At 42.7% G+C, this 25041-nt stretch overlaps 1 protein-coding gene across 1 annotated transcript in view; it reads left to right on the plus strand.

Moving 5' to 3' along the window:
• The window catches only part of LOC122556798 (dedicator of cytokinesis protein 2-like), a 754195-nt gene that overhangs the window by 672981 nt on the left and 56173 nt on the right, over positions 1 to 25041 (plus strand). Inside the window, exon 41 of the mRNA XM_043703987.2 lies at positions 21636 to 21777. Within this exon, the coding sequence (XP_043559922.1) occupies positions 21636 to 21777 (142 nt within the window). The remainder of the gene's footprint in view (positions 1 to 21635; positions 21778 to 25041) is intronic.

Consider the following 25041-nt stretch of genomic DNA (forward strand, 5'->3'; position numbering starts at 1 on the left):
GAAGGGCTTATGCTTGAAGCATTGACTTTCCAGCACCACACTCTGGACTGAAATTTTTTTCTGACTTAAACTTGTAATGTAAGAAATGTATTAGTCCTATGTTTGCTCCAAGATGATTTCTCAGCTGAAGCTGTCCTCTGTGCTCTATATTTTGCCAGTTTTAAGTGACTTTTCTACTTGACTTTCCAGTCCCTCAGTCCTTCACAATTTTACATTTCTTGCCATTAAGAAAATATTTTGATCATCATTCTTAGACTCACAGTAGATGACTGCATACACCCCCACATTAAGTTCCATCTGTTGCACCACTGTTCACTCATTGCTCCTTTGTAATGATCAGATTCTCTCTCCACTGTGCCTCTGGAATTGGATTCATTTGAAAACATGCATCTCCAGCTGTCTCTTCCAGGATCCCAATCACCGTTACTGTGGTGGAAAGATGAATCCTAGCAATCTTTTCTGGGAACACCATTCATTGTTCCAGTAATCTCTTTTGTAAAAAAATTCCTTTGTGGGATGTAGGCAGCGCTGGCTGGGCCAGCATTTATTGCCCATCCCTAGTTGCCCTTGAGAAGGTGGGGGTGAGCTGCCTTCTTGAACTGCTGTAGTCCACCTGCTGTGGGTTGACCTTCAATACCATTGTAGGGAGGGAATACCTGGATTTTGACCCAGCGACATTGAAGGAATGTCAATATATTTCCAAGTCAGGATGGCTTGGAGGGGAACTTGAATGTGGTGGTGTTCCCATGTACCTGTTGTCATTATCCTTCCAGATGGATGTGGTCATGGGTTTAGAAGGTGCTGTCTGAAAATCTTTGGTGAATTTCTGCAGTGCATCCTGTAGATAGTGCACACTGTTGCTACTGAGTGCCAGTGGTGAAGGGATTGAATGTTTGTCGATGTGGTGCCAATCAAGTGGGCTGCGTTGTCCTGGAAGGTGTCAAGCTTCTTGAGTGTTGTTGGGGCTGCACTCATCCAGGGCAAGTGGGGAGTACTCCATCACACTCCTGACTTGTATCTTGTAGATAGTGGGAAGGCTTTGGGGAGTCAGGAGGTGAGTTATTCCCTACAGTATTCCAACCTTCTGACCTGCTCCAGTAGCCATTGTGTTTATGTGGTGAGTCCAGTTGAGTTTCTGATTATCAAATTGATTGTACTGGTCCTTGTAGTGAACTCCACTAACACACCTTTATCCAACATGTCAGTGAGTTCCACAAAGAATTCAATGTTCATTGGACATGACTCACCCTTAGAAATCCATGTTCACATTTATTTAAATGATCCATTGTTCTGTCCCCGGTGAAATTGTGATACATTATTTCTGTACTGAAGGTGTCCTAAAGCTACTTTCAAAATGGCAGATGAAATCTTCCACTGAAGATCAATGATCACTTCCCTTAACAACTCTGAAGATTTCCTTCCTCCTTATCCATGGTATGATGAGGACAAACACCTCTGCTAATACCTAGACAAGCAATGGATAGCATATCATCTCATCGGTGACTCCTCCTCCTACCAAGGATTAACTCATCTCAGATGGCACTGTGATAGGGGTGCTACAAGTGCCCCTATAAACGACTCAATAAACTAAATAAAAGGAATACTGTCCTTCATTGCTAGATGGATGGAGTCCAAAAACAGGGAGGTTATGCTGCAGCTGTATAGGATGCTGGTGAGGCCATACTTGGAGTACTGCATCCAGTTTTGGTCTCCTTATTTGAGAAATGATGTACTTGCACTGGAGGGCATACAGAGGAGGTTCACTAGGTTGATTCCAGAGGTGAAAGGGTTGGCTTACGAGGAGAGATTGATTAGACTGGGGCTATACACATTGGAATTTAGATGAATGGAGGATGGGGGGTGGGGGAAATCTTTTTGAAACATAAAATTTTGAAGGGAATAGATAAGATAGAAGAAGGAAGATTGTTTCCACTGGCAGGTGAAATTAGAACTCGGAGGTGTGGCCTCAAAATAAGAGGGGGCAGCTTTAGGACTGAGTCGAGGAGGAACTTCTTCACCCAAAGGGTTGTGAATCTGTGGAATTCCCTGCCCAGTGAAGCAGTTGAGGCAACTTTGCTGAATGTTTTTAGGCAAAGACAGATAGAATTTTTTTGAACAGTAAAGGATTTATGGGTTCTGGTGAGTGGGTGAGTTAGTGGAGCTGAGGCCACAAAAAGATCAGTCGTGATCTTATTGAATGGGGGAACAGGCTCAGGGGGCCAGACAGCCTACTCCTGCTCCCAGTTCTTATGTTCTTACATCCCCCATTCCTTCTTGTTGTCCAGTGCTGAAATGTGCACTGAGCTTGAGTGGGAATTGAACTAGGTTTGTCCATGATTCTGAGTTCATCACCAACCCTCCCCTATCTCTGTGGTCCATTGCCAGTCAACAAGAGGCAGCATTTGTAAATGAAACAGGGAGGAAAATTAGCAACAGAATGTGGTAGAACATGTTAAACTACCCTCTGATTGTCCTAAGTAGGATGTAACTAGCTTAATAATGAAAACAAAAGGTGATTTGACACCACTTTGAATTGAAAATAAAATACTTAGTGGGTTCTTGGATGTGGAATATTGAAAAACCGTAGAGTGGAGCCCACACACTCATAGTGCTTTGTGTCTCATGAATATTCATCATGTTTTACTCACTGGAACAATTTCATATTGAAGGATGAATCATTGCATCTCCCAAGATTATGTGGGTACAAATGAAGAAGGCAATTCATTTGATTTTCATTCAACCATCCAGGAAAACCCTGCAGTCATCTCCCACCACCACAACGATGCGACTCTGAAGTAATTTCAGGTTTTTCATCTCTGGCTTTACCTAGAAACCTGTTCAAGGGTGGTTGCCACTATCTCTTTACTCTAGCAGCACTGTGTAAGCATCTGCACCATAAGGGAATGCAGAAGTATAAGAAAATGGGACTATCACTATGATCTTCTCCAGGGCAAAGAGGCACCGTCAAGAAATGTCAGTCTTAGCTATATCCCAAAAATGAATTTCAAAAAGGAAGACAAAATAAGCTGGTATGTGAGGATGTAGGAGGTGACTCCAATTAGGAAGCTTCAAGTTCAAGTACTTTTCACACCACCATCCAGACATGCAGCATTTCAAGTGAGGCCACAATGTGTTTCCACTGTGCTTATGAGGTACTGTAGGATCAGGAAAATTAACTGGGAATTGAAAGGGTGTTGCCCAGGGTTACAAGAATGATCCCAGGGCTAAAGGAATGAATTATGAAAGCAGGTCACACAGACTGGACTAGTACTCTCTTAAGTATAGAAATTAAAGGTCTGCTGTTTTCAGGGGATGCAATGGTCTAGTGGTATTATCGCTAGGCTGTTCATCCCGAAGCTCAGCTGATGTCCTGGTTCAAATCCCACCATGGCCCATCATAGAAGCCCTACAGTGTAGAAGCAGGCCAATTAGCCCATCAAGTCCCATACCAACCCTCTGAAGAGCAACCCACCCCATTCCCCTGACCCTGCATTTCCCTTGTCTGATCCACTTAACTTACACATCCCGAGACACAATGGGCAACTTAGCTTGGCCAATCCACCCAACCAGTCTTTGTACTGTGGGAGGAAACAGGAGCACCCCGAAGGGAGACACGGGGCGAATATGCTAACTTCACATGAGGCTGGAATCAAACCCAGGTCCCTGGCGCTATGCTGCAGCAGTGCTAACCACTGAGGCATTGTGCCACCCTTCCCCATGGTGGAATTTGAACTCATGAAAAGAAAGTGTGGAATTAATAATGAGCATGAATCCATTGCCTATTATCAGGAAAAACCCATCTGGTTCACTGATGTTCTTTAGGAAAGGAAATCTTCCATCCTTACCTGGATTTGTGTGCATGTGACTCCAGAACCATAACAATGTCACTGACTCTCAACTACCCTCTGGGCAATTAGGGTTGGGCAATAAATGCTGGCCTGGTCAGCAACACGCATGTGCTGTGAATGAATAGGGAACTAACTGAGGCATGCAAGGTGAGGAGCTGGTACAAGGAAGATGGATTGAATAGCCTTCTTCTGCTGTGAAACATTTTGATAGAGTTAAGGTCATAGTCAGGTGCTCAATCGTGGAGCAGGCTCTCAGATCTGGATGACCTACTCTCCAAATTCATGGGCTGAAACTTATCTGTTGGCTAAGTTTCAGTTTGTTTAAGTTTTTAAAATAGAATTCCTATACTGTGGAAACAGGCCCTTTAGCCCAACAAGTCCACACGGACCCTCCAAAGAGTATCCCACCCAAGTCCAGTCCCCATTATTCTCCATTTACCCCTGACGAATGCACCTAACCTACACATCCCTGAACACCATGGCCAATTCAACTAACCTACACATCCCTGAACACCATGGCCAATTCACCTAACCTGTACATCCCTGGACACCATGGCCAATTCACCTAACCTGTACAGCCCTGGACACCATGGCCAATTCACCTAACCTACACATCCCTGAACACCATGGCCAGTTCACCTAATCTGCACATCCCTGAATACCACGGCCAATTCATCTAACCTACACATCCCTGAACACCATGGCCAATTCACCTAACCTACACATCCCTGAACACCATGGCCAATTCACCTAACCTACACATCCCTGAACACCATGGCCAGTTCACCTAATCTGCACATTCCTGAATACCATGGCCAATTCATCTAACCTACACATCCCTGAACACCATGGCCAAATCACCTAACCTACACATCCCTGAACACCATGGCCAATTCACCTATCCTACACATTCCTGAACACCATGGCCATTTCACCTAACCCACACATCCCTGAACACCATGGCCAATTCACCTAACCTGTACATCCCTGGACACCATGGCCAATTCACCTAACATACACATCCCTGAACACCATGGCCAATTCACCTAACCTACACATCCCTGAACACCATGGCCAATTCACCTAACCTGTACATCCCTGGACACCATGGCCAATTCACCTAACCTACACATCCCTGAACACCATGGCCAATTCACCTAACCTGCACATCCCTGAATACCATGGCCAATTCAACTAACCTACACATCCCTGAACACCATGGCCAATTCACCTAACCTACACATTCCTGAACACCATGGCCATTTCACCTAACCTGCACGTCACCGAACACCTTGGCTAATTCACCTAACCTGCACGTCCCTGAACACCATGGCCAATTCACCTAACCTGCACATCACCGAACACCATGGCCAATTCACCTAACCTGTACATCTCTGGACACCATGGCCAATTCACCTAACCTGCACGTCTTTGGTTTCAAGAAGGGTTTCTTGCTTTGAGGGTGAGTGAGACCACTTACCAATACTGTCCAAACCTTCCCCATTAGTTAGATATCCTCTCATTATGACAACCATCCCATCTGAATCTAACCCCATCCTATCACTTGCCATACCCAAATATCACCGGACTATCCCAAAATGGACATGCACTGTCAGCCCAGACCACTTTCCTGATATTCGGGAGTGGGCTGATAGAGCAGTAATTGGCTGGATTGGATTTGTCCGACTTTTTGTATACAGGATATACTTGAGTAATTTTCCACATTGTCGAGTAGATGCCAATATGGTGGAATAGCTTGGCTAGAGATTCAGCACACTCTGGAGGACACATCTTCAGTACTCTGAACTGAAATGACCACTCAGTTGTATCAGCCCTGAGAAAATCTCGAAAAATGGTTGATGGTACAGTCTATTTCAAAGGCTATGGGCCCCCACAACACTCCAGAGTCATCCATATTGTTGTGTGTCTGGAGTCAAACGTATGCCAGACCAGGTAATGATGGTTGATTTCCTTGCTAAAGGGTGAACCAGATGGGTTTTTATGGCATGATTATCATTAAATGTTTAATTCCATATTTCTGTTATTGAAATCTGTCTGCAGTGCAATTAAAACCCAGGTCTCCAGACCCAGATGGGTTTTTATGATATGGTCATCATTAAGTGTTTAAATCTAAATTTCTTTTTTGGAATCTGTCTGTGGTGTGATTAAAACCCAGGTCCCCAAAACATGCCCTGAGTCTCTAGATTAATAGTCCTTAGTGATATCACTAGGCCATTACCATTAAAAAGAAAGTCTTATATATTTAGACTTTTGATGATATCAACTGTAAATAAGCTTATCACAAGAATTTTTAAACAGTGTCAAGCCATCACCTGTGAGTAACCTATTTAAATGATCAAAGTTCATTTTTTTCAAAGTTAAATGCTATTTTCTGTTTTTTTTGTGGCACTTTAGTCAGATTCTTAGCGAGATAGACTAGAGGAGCTGGGATCTATGGGAGAAGATCAAAGGAACATCTAAAAAGGTTACAGAAAATTTTGAAGAGGATCTTACCGTAGAAAGGGGAACATGGTTTCCTCTACGACAAGAGTTGGGAGCTAGTGGATAAGAATTTATGTTAATTGGCAGAAGAACCAGAGCTGAAATGAGGGGAGTATTTATTTCACATCCTCAATGCACTATATCATGTAAGTCCGCATTGTTCCAATCCTTCCTTATAGAGAGTTGAATGATATTGAGCTTATCCTGAGTATTACCATGCCCCAAGCAATAGGAAAACATTTAGGAAGAGAACAGTCAGGTGATTCAGTGGCTAACACTGCTACCTCACAGCCTCAGGGACCTTGATTCAACCCCAGCCTCAGGCCTGTGTGGAATTTGCATGTTCTCCCCATGTTGGTATGGGTTCCCTCCAGGTGCTCCGGTTTCCTATCACAGTCCAAAGATATGTGGATTAGATGCACTGGCAGTGCTAAATTGCCCTGTAGTGTCCAGGGATGTGCAGATGAAGTGGGCTAGCCATGGGAAGTGTGGCATTAGTGGGTTTAGTTCTGGTGGGATGCTCTGCGGAGGGTCAGTGCAGGCTCAATGGGCCTCTATCTGCAGTGTAGGGATTCTATGACCTTTGTGGTAACCTCAGCCGATGTAGGAATTGAACCCACACTGCGGGCTTCACTCTACATTGCAAACCATCCAGCCAAATGACCTTCCATAAAAGGGTGGTGTGAACACATTCAAAAACAACTTTTAAATAGGGATTTGAATATATCCAGGACTATGGGGCAAGAGTGGAGCTAATCAGATGGGTTTTTCAAAAAGGCTAGTATAATCACAATGACCTGAATGGCCTTTATCTGTGCTGCAAAATTCTGTAAATTTGGTACCGCCAAATACAATGACGATGAATGCTGTGGGAAAATGTAGGTAACGTTCCTTCAGCAGTGTGTTATTTATTGAGAGAGTTCAGTACTCTTACTCTGTTCCAGGTTACATTCAACCGGGACTGAGTGAATATAGAGTATGGTCTCATTCTACATCACAACCATCACTTATCATCAGAGAACAGGAGAACACAGAAAGAAAGATAACTGGAGGGGGAAGTAAATTGTATTTTACATGGTTGGAAGTGAATTCTGATGGAAATGCATTATTTACACAGACGGGTTTTTTAAGAGCTTCTTATTCACATTTCACTTGTCCTGAGTCTTAATCCTTTATTAGCTCGACATGCCTACTCCGGCATCTAACACAAGCTTCTTGTTCGTGCTGTGAATCGTTACAGAGTTTAATTCTTTGCTGTCTCTCCAAAATGAATCCCTGCACTGATTGAGGATTTACTTCATTGTCTGTAACCCAAAGGTAAAACGTTCTTTCCCCAGCAGTTTTTACTCCTTCCAGTTTGGACCAGGAGTTGACAGGAGACAGCAGCTCCAAATTGCAAGGATCAATGTTTATTTCATTGAAAACCTGCATTTCTATAGTGCCTTTTAACACCTCAGAGTAGCCACATGTTTTACCACCATCGCATTGACATTATAGTTAATTATAAGCAACATTATAATATGTATTAAGCTACTGCTGAAGTCTTGCACTGTAATGCAGTGCAGACATCTACCCAATTTGCACACAGAAAATTCCCACTGCATCAGTTTAATAATGAGCAGATAATGATCTTTAGTAACCTTGGTTTAGAGATCAGCACACTGGGACCATTTCTCCATTTTTCTTTGAGAAGTGCCATGGGATCTTTTCCAGCCACCTGAGAGGGCAGTCCTCTATTCCACCAAAACCCCACGCTTGGCAATGCAGCATTCATTCAGTGTAGCATTGAAGGATTGGTCTGCATTATGCATTGAGGTTTTTGGATGCATCTTGAGTCCATGGTTCAGAGATGAAAGCCTAAGTGACAATTATACAGGGGATGAGACAAAGAACAATGGCTTTACATTTTCTTTTGAACCAGTCTCCTATAAACTCGACCTCTGGTCTAATTCCCAGTTAAGGGCCGAATCTTGCCCACAGCATTGTGAAGGCTTACCTCAGTACTAATTTATAACATGTTATAAAATCATGTATATTGACCCTTGGTCTGTTGTTTAGCAAGCTTGATTTTTACTGAGCTTCACAGCAGCAAGAAACATAATTTGTAGAAGGTTGTAATGTAGTTCTTGGCTTATAATCAACACGATTGTAAATTCACCACAGAGTGCTTCCTTCCTCGAAAGGAGAGAAACGCAGATGAGAGATTGGAAATTTTGCACCAGCTGATCCTTCGTTATGGTTTATGGAAACAAATTAAAGTGACCAAGTGGAAGTTTCACTTTGTTAATTCAGACAATTTCCCCAAGCATTGGAGAAAGAACTGGAATGTTTCTCTGAAATGTTTTTGAAACGGCAGTGCAGGGAATTGTCTGGAGTCTACTGTACCGAGACAAACGTTTCAGTGCGACGGGTTCATGTCAGTGATGATGCTCCACATAGTTAAAAATTGCACAACACCAGTCCAACAGGTTTATTTGGAAGCACTAGCTTTCAGAGCACTGCTCCTTCATCAGGTAGTTGTGCAGCTAGTGCTTCCAAATAAACCTGTTGGACTATAATCTGGTGTGGGGTGATTTTTAACTTTGTTCACCCCAGTCCAACACTGGCACCTCCAAATCACAATGCTCCACATATACCTCCTTTGTAAAACATGCATTCCTTTGGTGGATGTGCCAGCAATTGTTGTCCATCCCTAACTGCCCCTGAACTGTGTGGTTTGCTAGAACATTTCAGAGTGCAGTTCAGAATCAAACACATTGCTGTGGATCTGAGTCACATATGAGCCAGATCGGGTAAGGATAGCAAATCTGCAACAAACAAAAGCAGACATTATTGGAGAACTCAACAGCTCTGGGAACACCTAGAGTCATAGAGTCATACAGCAGGGAGACAGGCCCTTCAGCCCAAACTGGTCCATGCCAACCAAAATGTCCATCTGTGCTAACCCCATTTCCCTGCACTTGGCCCATATCCTTCTAATCATTTCCTATCCATGTATTTCTCCAAATGCCTTTTAAATGTTGTTAATGTACCCAACTGAACCACTTTCACTGGCAGCTCATTCTATATGTGTACCACCCTCTGTGTAGAAAAGTTGTCCCTCAGGTTCCCTTGTATTCTTTCCCCTCTAACCTTAAACTGATGCCCTTAAGGCCTCGATTCCCCACTCCTGGGAAAAAGACTGACTGCATTCACCCTATCCGTGCCTCTCATGATCTTATACACTTCTATAAGATCGCCCCTCACTCTCCTTTGCTCTAAAGAAAAACTTCCGAGCTTGCCCAACCTCTTCCTATAACTCAGACCATTGAGTCCTGGCAACATTCCTGTAAATTTCTTCTGCAGTCTTTCCAGTTTAATAACATCCTTCCTAAAGCAAGGTGACCGAAACTGAATGCAATACTTAAAGTGTGGCCTCACCAACGTCCTGTACAACTGCGATATAACTTCTATACTGTGCCAAAAGCCTTCTTCACTGCCTTGTCTATGTGTGACTCCATTTTCAGAGAAACATGCACCTGAACGCCAAGGTCCCTCAGTTCCACCACACTCGTTAGAGCCCTTCCATTCACATGAAACTCCTATCTTGATTTGACTTTCTAAAATGTAAAACCTCACACTTATCTATATTAAACTCTATTTGCCATGTCTTGGCCCACATCCCCAGCTGATGAAGATCCTGCTGCAATTTCTGATAAGCTTCCTCACTGTCCATGATACTGCCCACCTATGGAGTTATAACAGAGTTAACGTATTGAGTCTTTCCATCAATAAATAAATAGGTTTTTCATTTTATCACGTCAGCATATCTTTCTATTCCTTTCATCCTCATCAATATATATCTAAATCCCTCATAAAGGCATCTTTGTTATTCATCTCATTATACCTTGTGGTAGAGAGTTTGACATTCTTAGCACTCTTTTGGATAAACTCATTTCTCTTGAATTCCCTGGAGATCACCTCTACAAGGCAAAGCATCTTCTCTATGTCTAGCCTATAAAACCACTTCATAATGTTCACCAATTGTCACTGATACCCCCTTTGGGGAAGGAAATCTGCCATCCGTGCCTGGTCTGGCCTTCATGTGGCTCTAGACCCACAGCAATGTGGTTGACTCTGAACTGGCTTCCAATCGATGAGGGATATGCAATAAATTGGTTGAGCCAGCAATGGTCTACATCCCATGAATGAATTTTCTTGTTTTCAAAATACCTTTTATTTTAATTACACTGAGATGATTGGCTTGGAAATTGCAAACAAATGATGTGGAACATTATATTTGGACAGTGATCCAATCATGCCTTATGGGCTGGCAGAGTAAGATTAGATCTCAAGAGATCCAGGGGGAGCTAACCAATTGGACACAAAGTTGCCTTGAAGGTCAGAGAGAATGGGTGGTGGTATGAGGTTGCTTTTCAGACTGGAGGCCTGTGACCAGCGGTGTGCCATCAGGATTGGTGCTGGGTCCACTGTTGTTTGTCATTTATATAAACAATTTGGATGTCAATATAGGAGGCATAGTTATGAAGTTTGCAGATGACACTAAAATAGGTGGTGGAGTGGACAGTGAAGAAGATTATCTCAGAGTACAATAGGACCTTGATCAAATGGGCCAATGGGCAGTAGAGTGGTAGATGGCTTTTCTTTAAGATAAATATGAGTTGTTACATTTTGTAAGGGAAACTGGGGCAGGCCTTATACAGTTAATGGGGAATGGTGCCTAACAAAGACACCTAGCGGTGCAGGTACATAGTTCCTTGAAAGTGGAATTGAAAGTAGTCAGGGTCATGAAGAAAGATTTGGCACGCTTGCCTTTATTGCTCAGAACATTGGATTTAGGAGTTGACATGTCATTTTATGGCTGTGCAAGACATGAGGGAAGCCACTTTTAGAATACTGTGTACAATTTTGGTCACCCTTCTATAGCAAGGATGCCATTAAACTTGAGAGAACACAGAAAATATTTACAAGGATGTTTCTGGGACTGGAGGGTTTGAGCTTTAGGGAGTGACTGAATAGGTCAAGACTATTTTCCCTGGAGCATCAGAGGCTGAGGGGTGACCTTATCAAGGTTTATAAAATCATGAGGGGCATAGATAGGGTGAGTAGCCAAGGTCTTCTTTTCTCAGGGGCATCCAAAACTAGGTTTAAGGCATAGGTTTAAGGTGAGAGGGAAAAGATTTACAAAGGACCTGAGGAATAACTTTTTCATGCAGAGTGTGGTGCGTGTATGGAATGAGCTGCCAGAGGAAGCGGTGGAGGCTGGTACAATTACAACATTTCAAAGGCATCTAGGTGGATATATGAATAGGAAGGGTTCGAGGGATATGGGCCAAGCTGAAAATGTGTTGCTGGAAAAGCGCAGCAGGTCAGGCAGCATCCAGGGAACAGGAGAATCGACGTTTCAGGCATAAGCCCTTCTTCAGGATATGGGCCAAGGGCTGGCAAATGGGACTAGATGAGATTGGGATGTCTGGTCAGTGCAGACGAGTTGAACTGAAGGGTCTGTTTCCATGTTGCATACTCTATGACTCTATAACTCAATCATTGAAAGGCCACACGCAGCGTGCGTTTTGTTTTATTGTTACTCTCTGTGCTTTTTCCAAATGGTGATTCAAAGGCGAAGAAAGATTGACTCATAAAAAAAGGGTACTTAGACTGAAATGGACAGACTCTAATACTTATTTGGGAAGTTTGGTTCATATCTCTGAGGTCAATGTGGGAACATCGTGTTGTTCTGTACATTTGGATAGGGAGCCAAATGATGAGAAATTGCTTTTATAGAACTTTGTAGAATCAAAGAATTAGCACAGTGCAGAAAGAAGTCATTCAGGCTGCTATGTCTGTATTGGCTCTCTGCAGGAATAGCAAAAATAACTAACTATGGACTCTAGAAGTCTGAAACACAAATTAATTCCTGGAGAAAGCAGGTCTGGCAGCATCTGTGGGGAGAGAAACCATGTTAATGCTTCGGGTCCCATTACCCTTTACCAAAATGGTCTTCACTGATTTCTGAAGAAGAGCCACTGGGCTCGAAGCATTAATTCTGCCTTCTCCTCACAGATGCTGCCAGACCTGTTGTGTTTTTCCAGCAATTTATTTTCGTTAAAGAAAAGTCACCTTGTGCATGGCTGGGAAAAGGTGTTCCAGATTTTCCTCTTGAGCTCTTCAGGACAGAATCACAAGAATACCACATTTCCAAGGGAACAACAATTTAAATGGCATGAGAAATCTCATAGCAAAAGGAAAACCTCTACATCTCTCTTTTACCATGGCAACACTTGACCAATCAGAGTCCATTTGTGAACCCTGTTTTCCATGCAGTAGAAATTCTTCCTCCCCTTCAGCTTTAGTAACCTTATGATGAAAGATGAAAAACACAGCGTGACTTCCTTTTTACGGTGACATTCAAGGATTGAAGAATGTTTCTGTGGGAAGAAATAAAAATTTATTGGTACTGATTTACTGTAGACGTTTCTTGACCAGGAGTGATATTTGGAAGGTGTACCCTTGAGAAACTCACAGTCATAGAATTATAAACTGAGAGAGCTGTACAGCACAGATATGGGGTGGCATGGTGACTCAGTGGTTAGCACTGCTGCCTCACAGCGCCAGGGTCCTGGGTTCAATTCCTGCGGGTAATCATGTGGAGTTTGCACATTCTCCCCGTGTCTCTGTGGGTTTCCTCTGGTTTCCTTCCACAGTCCAAAGATGTGCAGGTTAAGTGGATTGGCCATGCTAAATTGCCCATAATGTTAGATGCATTAGTCAGGGGTAAATACAAGGTAGGGGAATGGGTGTGGGTGGGTTACGCTTCGGAGGGTCGGAGTGAACTTGTTGGGCCGAAGGGCCTGTTTCCATACTATAGGCAATCTAATCATACAGACCCTTTGGTCCAACTCATCCTTGCTGACCAGATACTCTGAATTAATCTAGTCTCTGTACCTATATCTTACATTGACTTAGGTCACTGCCTTGGTTCAGTTGGCAGCATTCTTGCATAAGTCAGAAGACCTCGGGTTCAAATATCAATGCAAAGGACTTGTTTACAGCATAAACACACTTTCTGGGATGGTACTGAGGGACTGCTGCACAATCAAGGATGAGATATTCAATTAAGATCTATGGTTGTGTCATGGATATGAAAGATTCTATGTCAACATTTAGAGAAGACTAAAATTCTCCAGTTTCATGACCAACATTGATCTCTCAAGTATCATCATCAAAAATTGGATGCTCTGGTCATTTTCATATCAATGGTATTTGTGGAATCTTGCGGTGTGCAATCCACACTGCCATTTTGCCTCCTTTATTGTTGTGGCTGCACTTCCAACTGCTCTTTTAGCTGTTGCAAAATTCATGACACAGTGCATATTGTTCATGATTTAAATGTATTTATAGAATACCATCTTGTGAAGGTGAACGGATTTGATTTAATTTGATTGTCACATGTACCTAAGTACAGTGTAAAGTTTTGTTTACACTGGCAGATCATACCATACAAAGATCATAGAGTAATTGAACAGATCAAGGAATGCAATGGGAGAAGGCTCAATGGGAAAAGTGTCCTGCTTTTACCCCATTAAATCCCACGATTCTTGTCAATGTGTTGGCACTGTTGCCATATGAAAAGGGAAATTTGCCTTTATGTAATGCCCTGTATTGGCTCTCTGCAGGAATAGCTAAAATAAATAACTACGGACTCTAGAAATCTGAAACAAGAACAAATTCCTGGAGAAACTCAGCAGGTCTGGCAGCATCTGTGGGGAGAGAAACCATGTTAATACTTCGGATCCCATTACCCTTTACCAAAATGCTTTACCAAGTGCTTTGCTGTCAATTGCTACTGTAATGTAAGAAACATGGCAGCTAATTTATACAAGCAAGCTCCCAAAAATAATAAAGTATAGTGACTAGATCAGGTAATGTGTTTCATTGGTGATGGTTTCGGGATAAATACAATGTAGGGCATTAGGGAATCATTGCCCCCTTTCATTGAAATAGTGCACTGGGTTTGATTCCACTCAACTGAGGGCAGCCAGGGTCTTGGATCACTGGCTCACCCTGGAGACTGTAGCACTGCACCCATACCGCACCGAATGTTGGGTTTAGGCACGCAGGTTTCTGAATTGCATAATTCAGCAGCCTTCTGGCTCACAACAATACACGGTATGATCCATGGCCACACAGCAAACAAGCTCTGTCCATTGGTAAGGCCACAACAGGAGAAGATTAACTTAACAGCAGGAGACATTGTGCCAGCTGTGCGTCAATGTTTGCTCCCCAGAGGGTGGACAGAAGGCTGCTGGAGCTGGATGCTCACACTGCATGGCACCTCTTCAAAATATCAACAGTAATAAAGCCTCATTGTGACTGCTTGAGAGACGTGTCAATCCCAACTGGATCATGGACTGGAAGTGATTATTACACCAGAGCATGTCAACCTGGACCCTCAACAAGAAGCTGGCATCTGCAGAGGAAATGCAACAGAATCAGCTTCTAACGTTACAATTCTAATATTTATTATAATGTTAGGTTGTTTGCTTCTGTAGAAAGTCCAGATAAATTATTTCAGCTGTCTAGGGGCGGCACAGTGGCTCAGTGGTTAGCTGCCTCATAGCGTCAAGATTAGAGTGGTACTGGAAAAGCACAGCAGGTCAGGCAGCATCTGAGGAGCAGGGAAATCAATGTTTCAGGCAGGAGCCCTTCATCAGGAATCAATCAGGTATAACAAACGTTTATATACCCACCTTAATAACCAGCGCTCCTCGAAAAGAAAGTTCCTGCTCCTCGAATGGTGCCTGACCTGTGCTTCTCCAGCACCACTCTAATCTTGACTCTGATCTCCAGCACCTGCAGTCCACACTTTCACCCTGTTGCTTCACAGCGCCAGGGACCCAGGTTCGATTCCAGCCTTGAGTGACTCTCTGTGTGGAGTTTGCACGTACTGCCCGTGTCTGTGTGAATTTCCTCCCACAATCCAAAGATGTGAATCGGCCATGCTAAATTGCCCACAGTGTTCAGGGATATGTAGGTTAGGTTCATTAGTCAGGGGTAAATGTCAGAATAATAGGGTAGGAAAGTGGGTCTGGGTGGGTTACTCTTTGGAGGGTCGGTGTGGACTTGTTTGGCCGAAGGGCCTGTTCCACACTGTAAGAATTCTAAATTAACTTTGTTCTTTGAATCACACTGTGTGTGTAAACGTCACTCAAGTTTCAACTGGAAAAGTAAGTATACATTTCCAATCGTTCCAAATACAAATTAACTCATTAGAAGCTGTTCACTCCACCTGGGACTTGTGAAGTCATGTGGTCTTTTTGTACAGCAAGACTTCACATTGTTCTGCATTTCAGGTACAATTTGCTTTTAACCACAAAGCTCCCTATAGTGTGAAGAAATGGTCCTGACAGGGTTATTGTTCATTTGAATCTGTGGAATTCGCTAACCCAAGTGTGTGGTGGATGCTGGGACACTGAGTAAGTTTAAGGAGGAAATAGATTTTTTTAACTCGCAATGGACTGAAGGCTTCTGGAGAGCAGGCTGGAAAATGGAGGTGAGGCCGAGATGAGATGAGCCGTGACTGTATTAAATGGTGGGACAGGATTGAGGAGCCTACTCCTGCTCCTAGTTTCTATAGTCTGATGTTCTTATGTTCTCATGTTTGTGCAACATTGGCTCTACTTATTTGATCATGTTAACGCAGTCTATGGATGGAATGAAGAAATATTGTTTCAGAGGGAGCTGATGTGTCTCTTCCAACTCCCAAAGACTCTAGGAATTAATACTGACCAAGTGTTGTTTTACTTATGGCTATCATGTGATAAACCTTCTCATCATCCAAAATCAATGCCTTTCCTGTAGATACTTTATAATGTGGCCTATTTAGTCATCTACCACCGATGACTAAATAGGCCAAGACAAAGCAAAGATAGCGGAAGACCTTTGGCACCAAATTACCTTATAAACAACCCTTAACCAGCCATATACTGGTTGAGATGGACAATCCACAAAGTACCAGGAGTGATCATCTGGGAAAATGCCATATGGAGCCATGAGAATCCCAAATGGTTTATTCAGCATTGGCATGGTCTGGTTTGCAACGCAGTCATGGAGACTCAACTCCTGCATTGTGCCAAGTTGGTCAGTCTTCAGTGGAATGGTGACAGTCAGAGCAGAGAGAGATGTCAATCATTATTGACCAGCCATGAGTGGAGAAAACCAGGCAATTAACCTGGCAATGAAGTGACAGTCAAGGTCAGTTCCAATTTGAGATTGAGATGAGGTGGGATTTGTTCTTTCAGAATCTTGCAAACTCCTTGCCACAGAGAGCTGTGAGGGCAGAGCTTCTATCTATTTAAGGCTGCGATAGATTCTTGACTGGTATGGAATGGCAGAGATAGCTTGAGAGGTTGAATGGCCTACTCCTGTTCTATTTCTTATAGTCTAATGGTCACATGGAATGATATAGACCGTACAGCCAGAGAAATAGGCCTTTTGGACCAGGCAGGGGTTGATGTCCCACACAAGCTCCCTTCCATATTTTTATCTCACTTCACTTTATTCATTTCTCCCTCTTGAGGTTTCTTGTTATTCCCTTAAATGCTATCTGTACTTTTGAGCTCAGTTACTGCTTGTGGTGGTGAGTTCCACATTTCTCTGAGAAAGGACAACTCTCCATTGGATATATGACTGACTGTCATGCACTTATGGCTAGGAGAAAATGAGCACCGCAGATGCTGGAGACCAGAGTCGAGAGTGTAGTGCTGGAAAAGCACAGCAGAACAGGTAGCATTCAAGGAGCAGGAGAATTGATGTTTCCTCCTGATGAAGGGCTTATGCCTGAAACATTGATTCTCTTTCTCGTCAGATGCTGCCTGACCTGCTGTGCTTTTCCAGCGCCGCACTCTCGATATATTTATGGCTCCAGACTTTGGACTTTCTCCCAAGGTGGTAACGTCTTCTCTTGCACCTCCCTTTGGCAATAAAATCAGAGGAAATTTGGCACATGTTGTTATTCTGGGTGAGAAACATTTGCATACCATGATGAATTAAAGTGCATGGTTTTCTCAAATAGTTTCAAGTAAGTAGTTTTTGAATCCTTTGTGATTGCTTTGTTCGACCACCATTGCAGGCAGTGATTTCCAGATGCCGACTACCACCTGGGTCAAAAGAATTAATCTCAACTCCTGTCTACCCCTCCTACATTTGTTTTAAATCTTTGCCTATTGGTTGCAGTCCTCTTTATTGCTCATGCTCAGTGACTGCGCGTAATTCTATACAACTCAGTTGAAACTTCTCTCAGTCTGCTCTGTTCAAAATAAAACAACTCTAGCCTACCCAATCCTTTTATCATCGGAATTTTCTTTTAACCAGAGTTCTCCAGACCCTTCAATTTTCTGGATTAATGGGCTCAGACGTTTTTGTCTTCTTGCATCGTCCACATAAATCTTTTTCACTTTCTAACTTCTTCTTGTAATATAGAGAGCAGAACTGTGCACAGTACTCTGAGTATATTCTCGCTGTTAGCTTGGCTGCATTGGCCCTGTGTCAAAAAGCCGCATGGAATCAAACAATAGCAGTGTTGAACACATAATCAAGGCGACTACTTCAGTGCAAAGCGGGCTTTGCTGTGTCTCAATCTTACCTATTGTAAAATATTCCATTCCAGCAGACTCATTTGTAAGGACATTTTTCCTAATCTCCCTCCTCATTTTCTTGGTGACATTTGAAATCACTTTCGAAGTGCAGTCACTGTTATGTAGGTGAATGCAGCAGCCAGTTTGAGATGAGTGACTCACAGCAGCACTTCGGATTTTATTATCGGGGCATGCTAAGTATTACTGTGCATTGCAAGGTATTTTCAGCACAGAAACAGGTCATTTGGTCCAGTGCAGCTTTACGTTCCACATGAGGCTCTTCCACTCCTCTTCAGTCGTCCCAGAAATACATCACCTCTGCTATTCCCTATGGCAGAGAGTTCCACATCCCACTAATGATCAGGTAAAGAGGGCTCCTCTGGATGACCTTTAGGAACTAGCTTATAGATATTATCTCCCGGATGTGATCTCAGCTGCAAGTGGAAATAAGAAGCAGAATTTAATACCTCACCCTGGAGGCAGGTATGGTGGCAGGGGGCATTAAATTAAGCATGGAGTTGTAGACTAAGGCAGTGAGTTTCAGATGCCTACCACCTCCTGGGTCAAAAGACTTACTCTGCCCACATGCCAGTTGAGGATTTTAATTGGGTATGTGATGCCTACTTAATAGCCTCATCCCATTACTACTGGTGTTCAACCAAACGCTGTGGCGTGTCCCCATATGCGAAGTTCAGAAAGCAAACCTGACTCCTGCGTTCAATGGTGCTCAGTGCCTCATTGAGACACCTGGCATGAGGAAGGGAGGTGGGGGTGAGGGAGAGTTTTAGACAACCATCCTCCTGCCTCCAACTTAGACACTCCTCCATGTTAGTGACCTGCACCCCCTGACCTCACCGCCCCTCCTTCATCACTCGACCCTGGCCCCTAGTTGCTTGTTGATCCTGGAACTTTGCTAGGTGCATTACCAGCAGGATCCACCACTCTGGGTGGCGCTAACAACAATCTTGACAGCAGCAGATGGTTTGGCATCTCTCAGGGGCAGGTTCCCTGAAAGGAGGGTCACCTCATCCTTCTGATTCACCAGCTGATTTGCAAGGTTACAGATGGAAACATTAAACTCTGTCCTGGTCTACATCGACTCCACAAAAACCTTCCAGATCTTTTCGACATCCAACAGATCATCATTTATACTCTTGGGAAGGGAGCCCTCACCCACCCCAACCTGTTCAGTCTTTTCTTATAGTTACATTTGGTTTCTCAAACATTCTGGTAAGTTTTTTTGTATTTTTCATAGTGTTTATTTTAGTATCTGAAATCAAAGACACATTAAAGATTTACTTGGAGATGCATGTAAAGCAGATCTTAGGAACTAAAACTTTTTGTGAACCAAACACATTATAGATATTGGATGTAGGTTTGCTCACTGAGCTGGAAGGTTCATTTTCAAACGTTTCATCACCATACTAGGTAACATCTTCAGTGAGCCTCCGGACGAAGCACTGCCGATGATGGTGATGTATAGGAAATGACACCACTGCAGGAAATGACATCACCAACCCAAAGAAACCCAAACATATAAATAGCAAGCAGGAATCATCAACAGTGCTTAGTCCAGAGGCTCACTGAAGATGTTACTGAGTATGTCGACAAAATGTCTGAAAATGAACCTCCCAGCTCAGTGATCAAACCTACATCCAGAACCTCAACTTGAGCTATGAATCTTCTGAAAACCCGCTAACATTATAGATATTTTTAATCAGCCTCTTCAGAAATGTTGTGAACACTAGGTAGGCTCTGAGCTCAGGGCTCCCAGGCCTGGGACAGGAACATTGCCACTGCACCACAAGAGCCTTACTACATACCCTACATATGGCTCTACTGTCTCAGGAGGCTAAGGAATTTTGGCATGTCCACATTAACGTTTACCAGTTTTTATGATGAATCATGGGAAGCGTCCGATCTGGATGCATCACAGCATGGTCTGCCCAAGACCACCAGAAACTACAGAGAGTTATGAACACAGCCCAGTCCATCACACAAACCAACCTTGCATCCACTGACTCCATCTATACTCCCCGCTGCCTCAGGAAAACAACCACCATAATCAAAGACCAACCCCTTGTTTATATTCTCTCCCACCCTGCTCTGTTGAGCAGAAATTACAAAATTTTGAAAACACATATCAACAGATTCAGGAAGAGCTCCTTCCCTGCTGCTATCAGACTTTTGAACAGACCTCTCATATATTAAAGTTGATCTTTCTCTGCACCTTCTCTGCTGCTGAAACTATATTCTGCATTCTGTTCTATTACTCTGCTGTACTTTTGGAAGTACAATTTGCCTGGATAGTTTGCAAAACAATATGTTTCACAGTATCTTGGTACGTGTGACAATAATAAATCAATTCAAATGAAACTAAATGAGATCAAAACAAAAATGGAACCAGGAGAGATCCTGAGTAAATATCTTGGAATAAATCTCTTGTTAGCCAAGTCCAGTTTAAGGCAGATCTGTCTGACTAGAAATTAACACCAATATATTGTTTCTCCTGTGTCTTCATAACCTGAACATCTCCCTCTAATGATCTATCTCTAACCCAAATCCCTCTGTCCATCTAATCCAATTAGACATTTATTTGCCAAGAAATATGTGATGGTCTTTGTTTTCCTACCAAAACCACTTTAAATTACTTATTGTTCTTCAAGTTTGTTTGCTTAATATAAGCTGTGTTTGCAAATCTATTAATGCATCCTTATATTTTATTCCAGTCCTCGGTATTAACTGCATACACTCAGTTTAGTGCCATCTACAAATTTTGAAATTGTTCTTCCAATTCCTGAGTTAAAATTGTTTATGTAGAGTTAGCTGTAATTTATATTTAGATTAATAGAATCACTTAATCTGGTATTAATTAGCTGATGGATGAGTCTGATTTAAAATTAATTGGTAATTAACCAGTGTTTTATTACTTACGTATCGCAGTTACTTATTTTTAAAAAAATTGAATCAGTTCACCCCACTTACTTTGTTTTTTCCGTTGCAATACAAAAGCAGAGACAGATTGCATTTGTATAAAGCAAATGGTTAATCTGTGGTGAGAATAACTGTTCGGTTTTTAGTAGCTCATTGCAGCAAGGCCATTAGAGTCATAGAGAACATACAGCATAGGTAGATGAGGATGGTTCCAGAAACAGAATGGACTTGAGATGCTCGAATCATTTTCACTGGAGCAGAAAAGAAGATATTTAGTAGAGGATTCCTCGACTCCGGGGAACAAACTTTATTGTCCTCTCTTCTCAATTTTGAAACCTTATTTATAAGCACTTGATTCGGTAATTTGCTTCATTGCTGTTTGTGGGGCTTCAGTGCGTGACAAAGTGAATGCTCATTTGTCAACATTATGCAGGGACTACCTATCAGCGATTGCAAATTACTGTGAGATATCCTGAGGTTATGAAAAATGTTGGAAAATATACACACTTTCTCTTACAATGTGACTGGGCAGTTTTTCCACCCTGCACCTTCCCTAGTGTGAGTGTGATTACTAATGTGGTGCTAATTAATACTGGAGTAGAGAGTTGTTCTGCTGCCTACTAGGAACTGGACTAAAACTGACCAAAGCCATTTTGCACAACTAACCAGCAAAAAGATAGCTCAAGGATATGTCTCTTTTTATCTTCAATAACAGAACAAGGTGTTCATCTACCGGGGCAAGGAATATGAGCGGAGAGAAGATTTTCAAGGACAGCTGATGACTGAGTTTCCAAATGCAGAAAGAATGAACACAACATCACCCCCTTCAAGCAACATCAAAAATTCCCCAGGACAATGTATCCTTTGCTATGTGGATAATGACATAAGTTGCATCAGAGGGAAGGTTCCGATCCAATCTTTACCAAGTATTGGGCATTTTCATGGCAAGAGGTTCATGTAACCTGTTTGCTCCATCAGTATTGATGTAGTTGTTTGATATTACAATATACTTTGTGAACCAAAATACAGAGTTAAAAAGCCTTCCCCAAAGGGTGCATCTGATAAAAATCTCATATGGAGGCATAGAATAGAATAGAGTAGAATCTCTACAGTGTGGAAACAGGCCATTTGGCCCAGCAAGTCCACACCGACCCTCCAAAGAGTAACTCACCCACCCAGGCACATTCCCCTAACCTATATTTACCCCTGACTAAAGCACCTAACCTACACATCCCTGAATGCTATGGGCAACTTAGCAAGGCTAATTCACCTAACCTACACATCTTTCAACTGTGGAAAGAAAAGGGAGCATCCCACGCAGACACAGGAGGATGTGCAAGCTCCGCACAGACAGTCGTCCGAGGCTGGAATCAAACCTGGTTCCTTAATGCTGTGAGGAAGCCATGTTAATCACTGAGCCACTGTGCTGCCCTAGAATAGGATAGGTTAGGATAGGCTAGGATAGGCTAGGCTAGTACAGAATAGAATAGGTTAGGATGGGGTAGAATATAACAGAGTAAGCTAGGATAGGATAGAATAAAATTATTGTCTCAGGTACTCAAATGAATACAGTGAAAAGTTTATAAGTTGCCACTTATTTATTAGGTACAAGGACACCTAGGAACAGCTTCTTCAGTTACAATATCTTAAAAAAATAGAGAAGTAAAAAGCCCAGCATTGCAGAAATAAGACAACTACCAGTTAAGTAATATTGCCATTTTCTAAATGGTTCCCTTTCAACAAGCAAAAAAACCCACAGCCCAGTATTAGATATACGACCTTCTCCAGTTGATAGCCCTCCTGTGAGCAGAATTTTAGGCTGAGGTGGAGATCTGGAACTCTGTGCTCATTCAGCAAATAAACTGAGGAACAGTGTGGGTACATGATTTGCCTTATGTGCTAAAAGCTTAATTCAGACCAGGAAGGTTTGTTTTGCAAAAATATACTTTATTCATAGCTTTTGTGGAAAATATTGCAAAAACATTTCAACCTGAAACTTGAAGAATTTGTATTAATATTCAATTTGTCTTCATACAGCATGTTCCACTCAATAAGATTGTAATCCAGAACCAGAGGACATAGGTTTAGGGTGAGACAGGAAAGATATAAAAGGGACCTAAGGGGCAACGTTTTCACACAGAGGGTGGTACGTGTGTGGAATGAGCTGCCAGAGGAAGTGGTGGAGGCTGGTGCAATTACAGCATTTAAAAGGCATCTGGATGGGTATATAAATAGGAAGGATTTAGAGGGATATGGGACCATGTGCTGGCAAATGGGATTAGATTAGATTGGGATATCTGGTCGGCATGGATGAGTTGGACTGAAGGGTCTGATTCTGTGCTGTACATCTCTATGGCTATATGTCTAATAGACATGATATCATTCAGATTAAAAAGTCCTATGTCAAATCCTGGGATATTATTAACTCACTGATTACTGCCAGTGCATAAGTAGGAACACAACTATTGGCATTCACAGTAAACTATAACTTGTGAGTCACTCTGAGCAAGCATATAAGATAACCACTAATATATCAAAACAAAATTACAGAGAAGTTGGAGCAGTTGAAACTGGTACCTTGAATGCATTTAAGGGTGAACTTGATGGACATCTGAGAAAGAAACGAGCAGAGTAATATGGTTGGGGGAAGGAGGGAGAAGACGTTGCATGTGGGAAGAAATATTTAAAGTGTCGGAAAGCTAAGGAGGAATATAAACAGCAGCATGGGCTGCTTGTATTCAATGTCCTTATTCCTATACTTTAGATTCTGTGTAAAATTCAATGTGACAGTCCACAGCATTTCACATGGATATGTAAATCAACACAACAACTAAAGCCTTTTGCTCCCCACCCTGGTGAAGAGGGAATATAAAACCGAACTATCCTCCCATGCGAGTTAACTTGGGAAAGGGAATGCTATCGGGATATCGGAAATTCCCAGCTGCCGCACAGGAAGTGACCAGGCTCAGAGCCTAATGAGACAGACCTCTTAGTTTTATAGTCTATTTTCACTTGCAATGGGGACGCTGCCACTGGTCATTTCCCAACAATGGAGATGATTGAAATTATCCCTTCAATGGTGTGAGAGACGGCAGGTACAGAACTGTGTGTCACACTCACATATTTTGGAGTAAGCAATATAAGCTGAAAATGTGTTGCTGGAATAGTGCAGTGGGTCAGGCAGCATCCAAGGAGCAGGAGAATCAACGTTTCGGGCATGAGTCCTTCTTCAGGGAGGCTCATGCCCGAAACGTCGATTCTCCTGCTCCTTGGATGCTGCCTGACCTGCTGCGCTTTTCCAGCAATGCATTTTCAGCTCTGATCTCCAGCATCTGCAGTCCTCACTTTCTCCTAGTAAGCAGCATAAGCCAAAGTTAAAAAAAAATCACACAACACCAGGTTAGAGTCCAACAGGTTTATTTGGAAGCACTAGTTTTCAAGGTGCTGCCTCTTCTTCAGGTGGTTGTGGAACAGAATTCTGTGTCTTTTGGTTCTGTTCCACAACCACCTGATGAAGGAGCAGCGCTCCAAAAGCTAGTACTTCCAAACAAACCTGTTGGACTACAACCTGGTGTTATAACCCACATCATGACCAGAAACCAAGGGACTGTTTGATGTTATGAGGTACAGATAATTGAGGTAGAATGTGAGGGAGGCTGCAACGCACAGGGCAGGAGAAAATAAGCCTTTGTCCTCACAATTTGTTCAACAACTTGTCACAATGCTGTTCATGCGGCATCCGAGGAGCAGGAGAGTCGATGTTTCGAGCATCAGCCCTTCATCATCCCTGATGAAGAGTTTATGCTTGAAATGTCAACTCTCCTGCTCCTCGGATGCTGCCTGACCTGTTGTGCTTTTCCAGCATCACACTCTTTGACTCTGATCTCCAGCATCTGCAGTCCTCACTTTCTCCTCTGCAGCGGTTTTCATGCAGAAGAGGTCAGTGGTTTTAGTGGCCATTAAATTCCAGTTAGTTGTAAGGAGCTGAGTAGTAACCAAGCTGTTTAACGACTTGGAAGAGCTGTACTGTTTCGGGGAACTCTGCAATAATAATGGTCTGGGTGAGTGGTTTATTGGCACTGACTGTGTAGTTTGACGAGGCAGGTCCAGTTTGCTATTTA

This window comes from Chiloscyllium plagiosum, unplaced genomic scaffold, assembly GCF_037043375.1.
Source record: "Chiloscyllium plagiosum isolate Xiang-an unplaced genomic scaffold, Cpla_swu_hap1 HiC_scaffold_16, whole genome shotgun sequence".
Lineage (NCBI taxonomy): Eukaryota > Metazoa > Chordata > Chondrichthyes > Orectolobiformes > Hemiscylliidae > Chiloscyllium > Chiloscyllium plagiosum.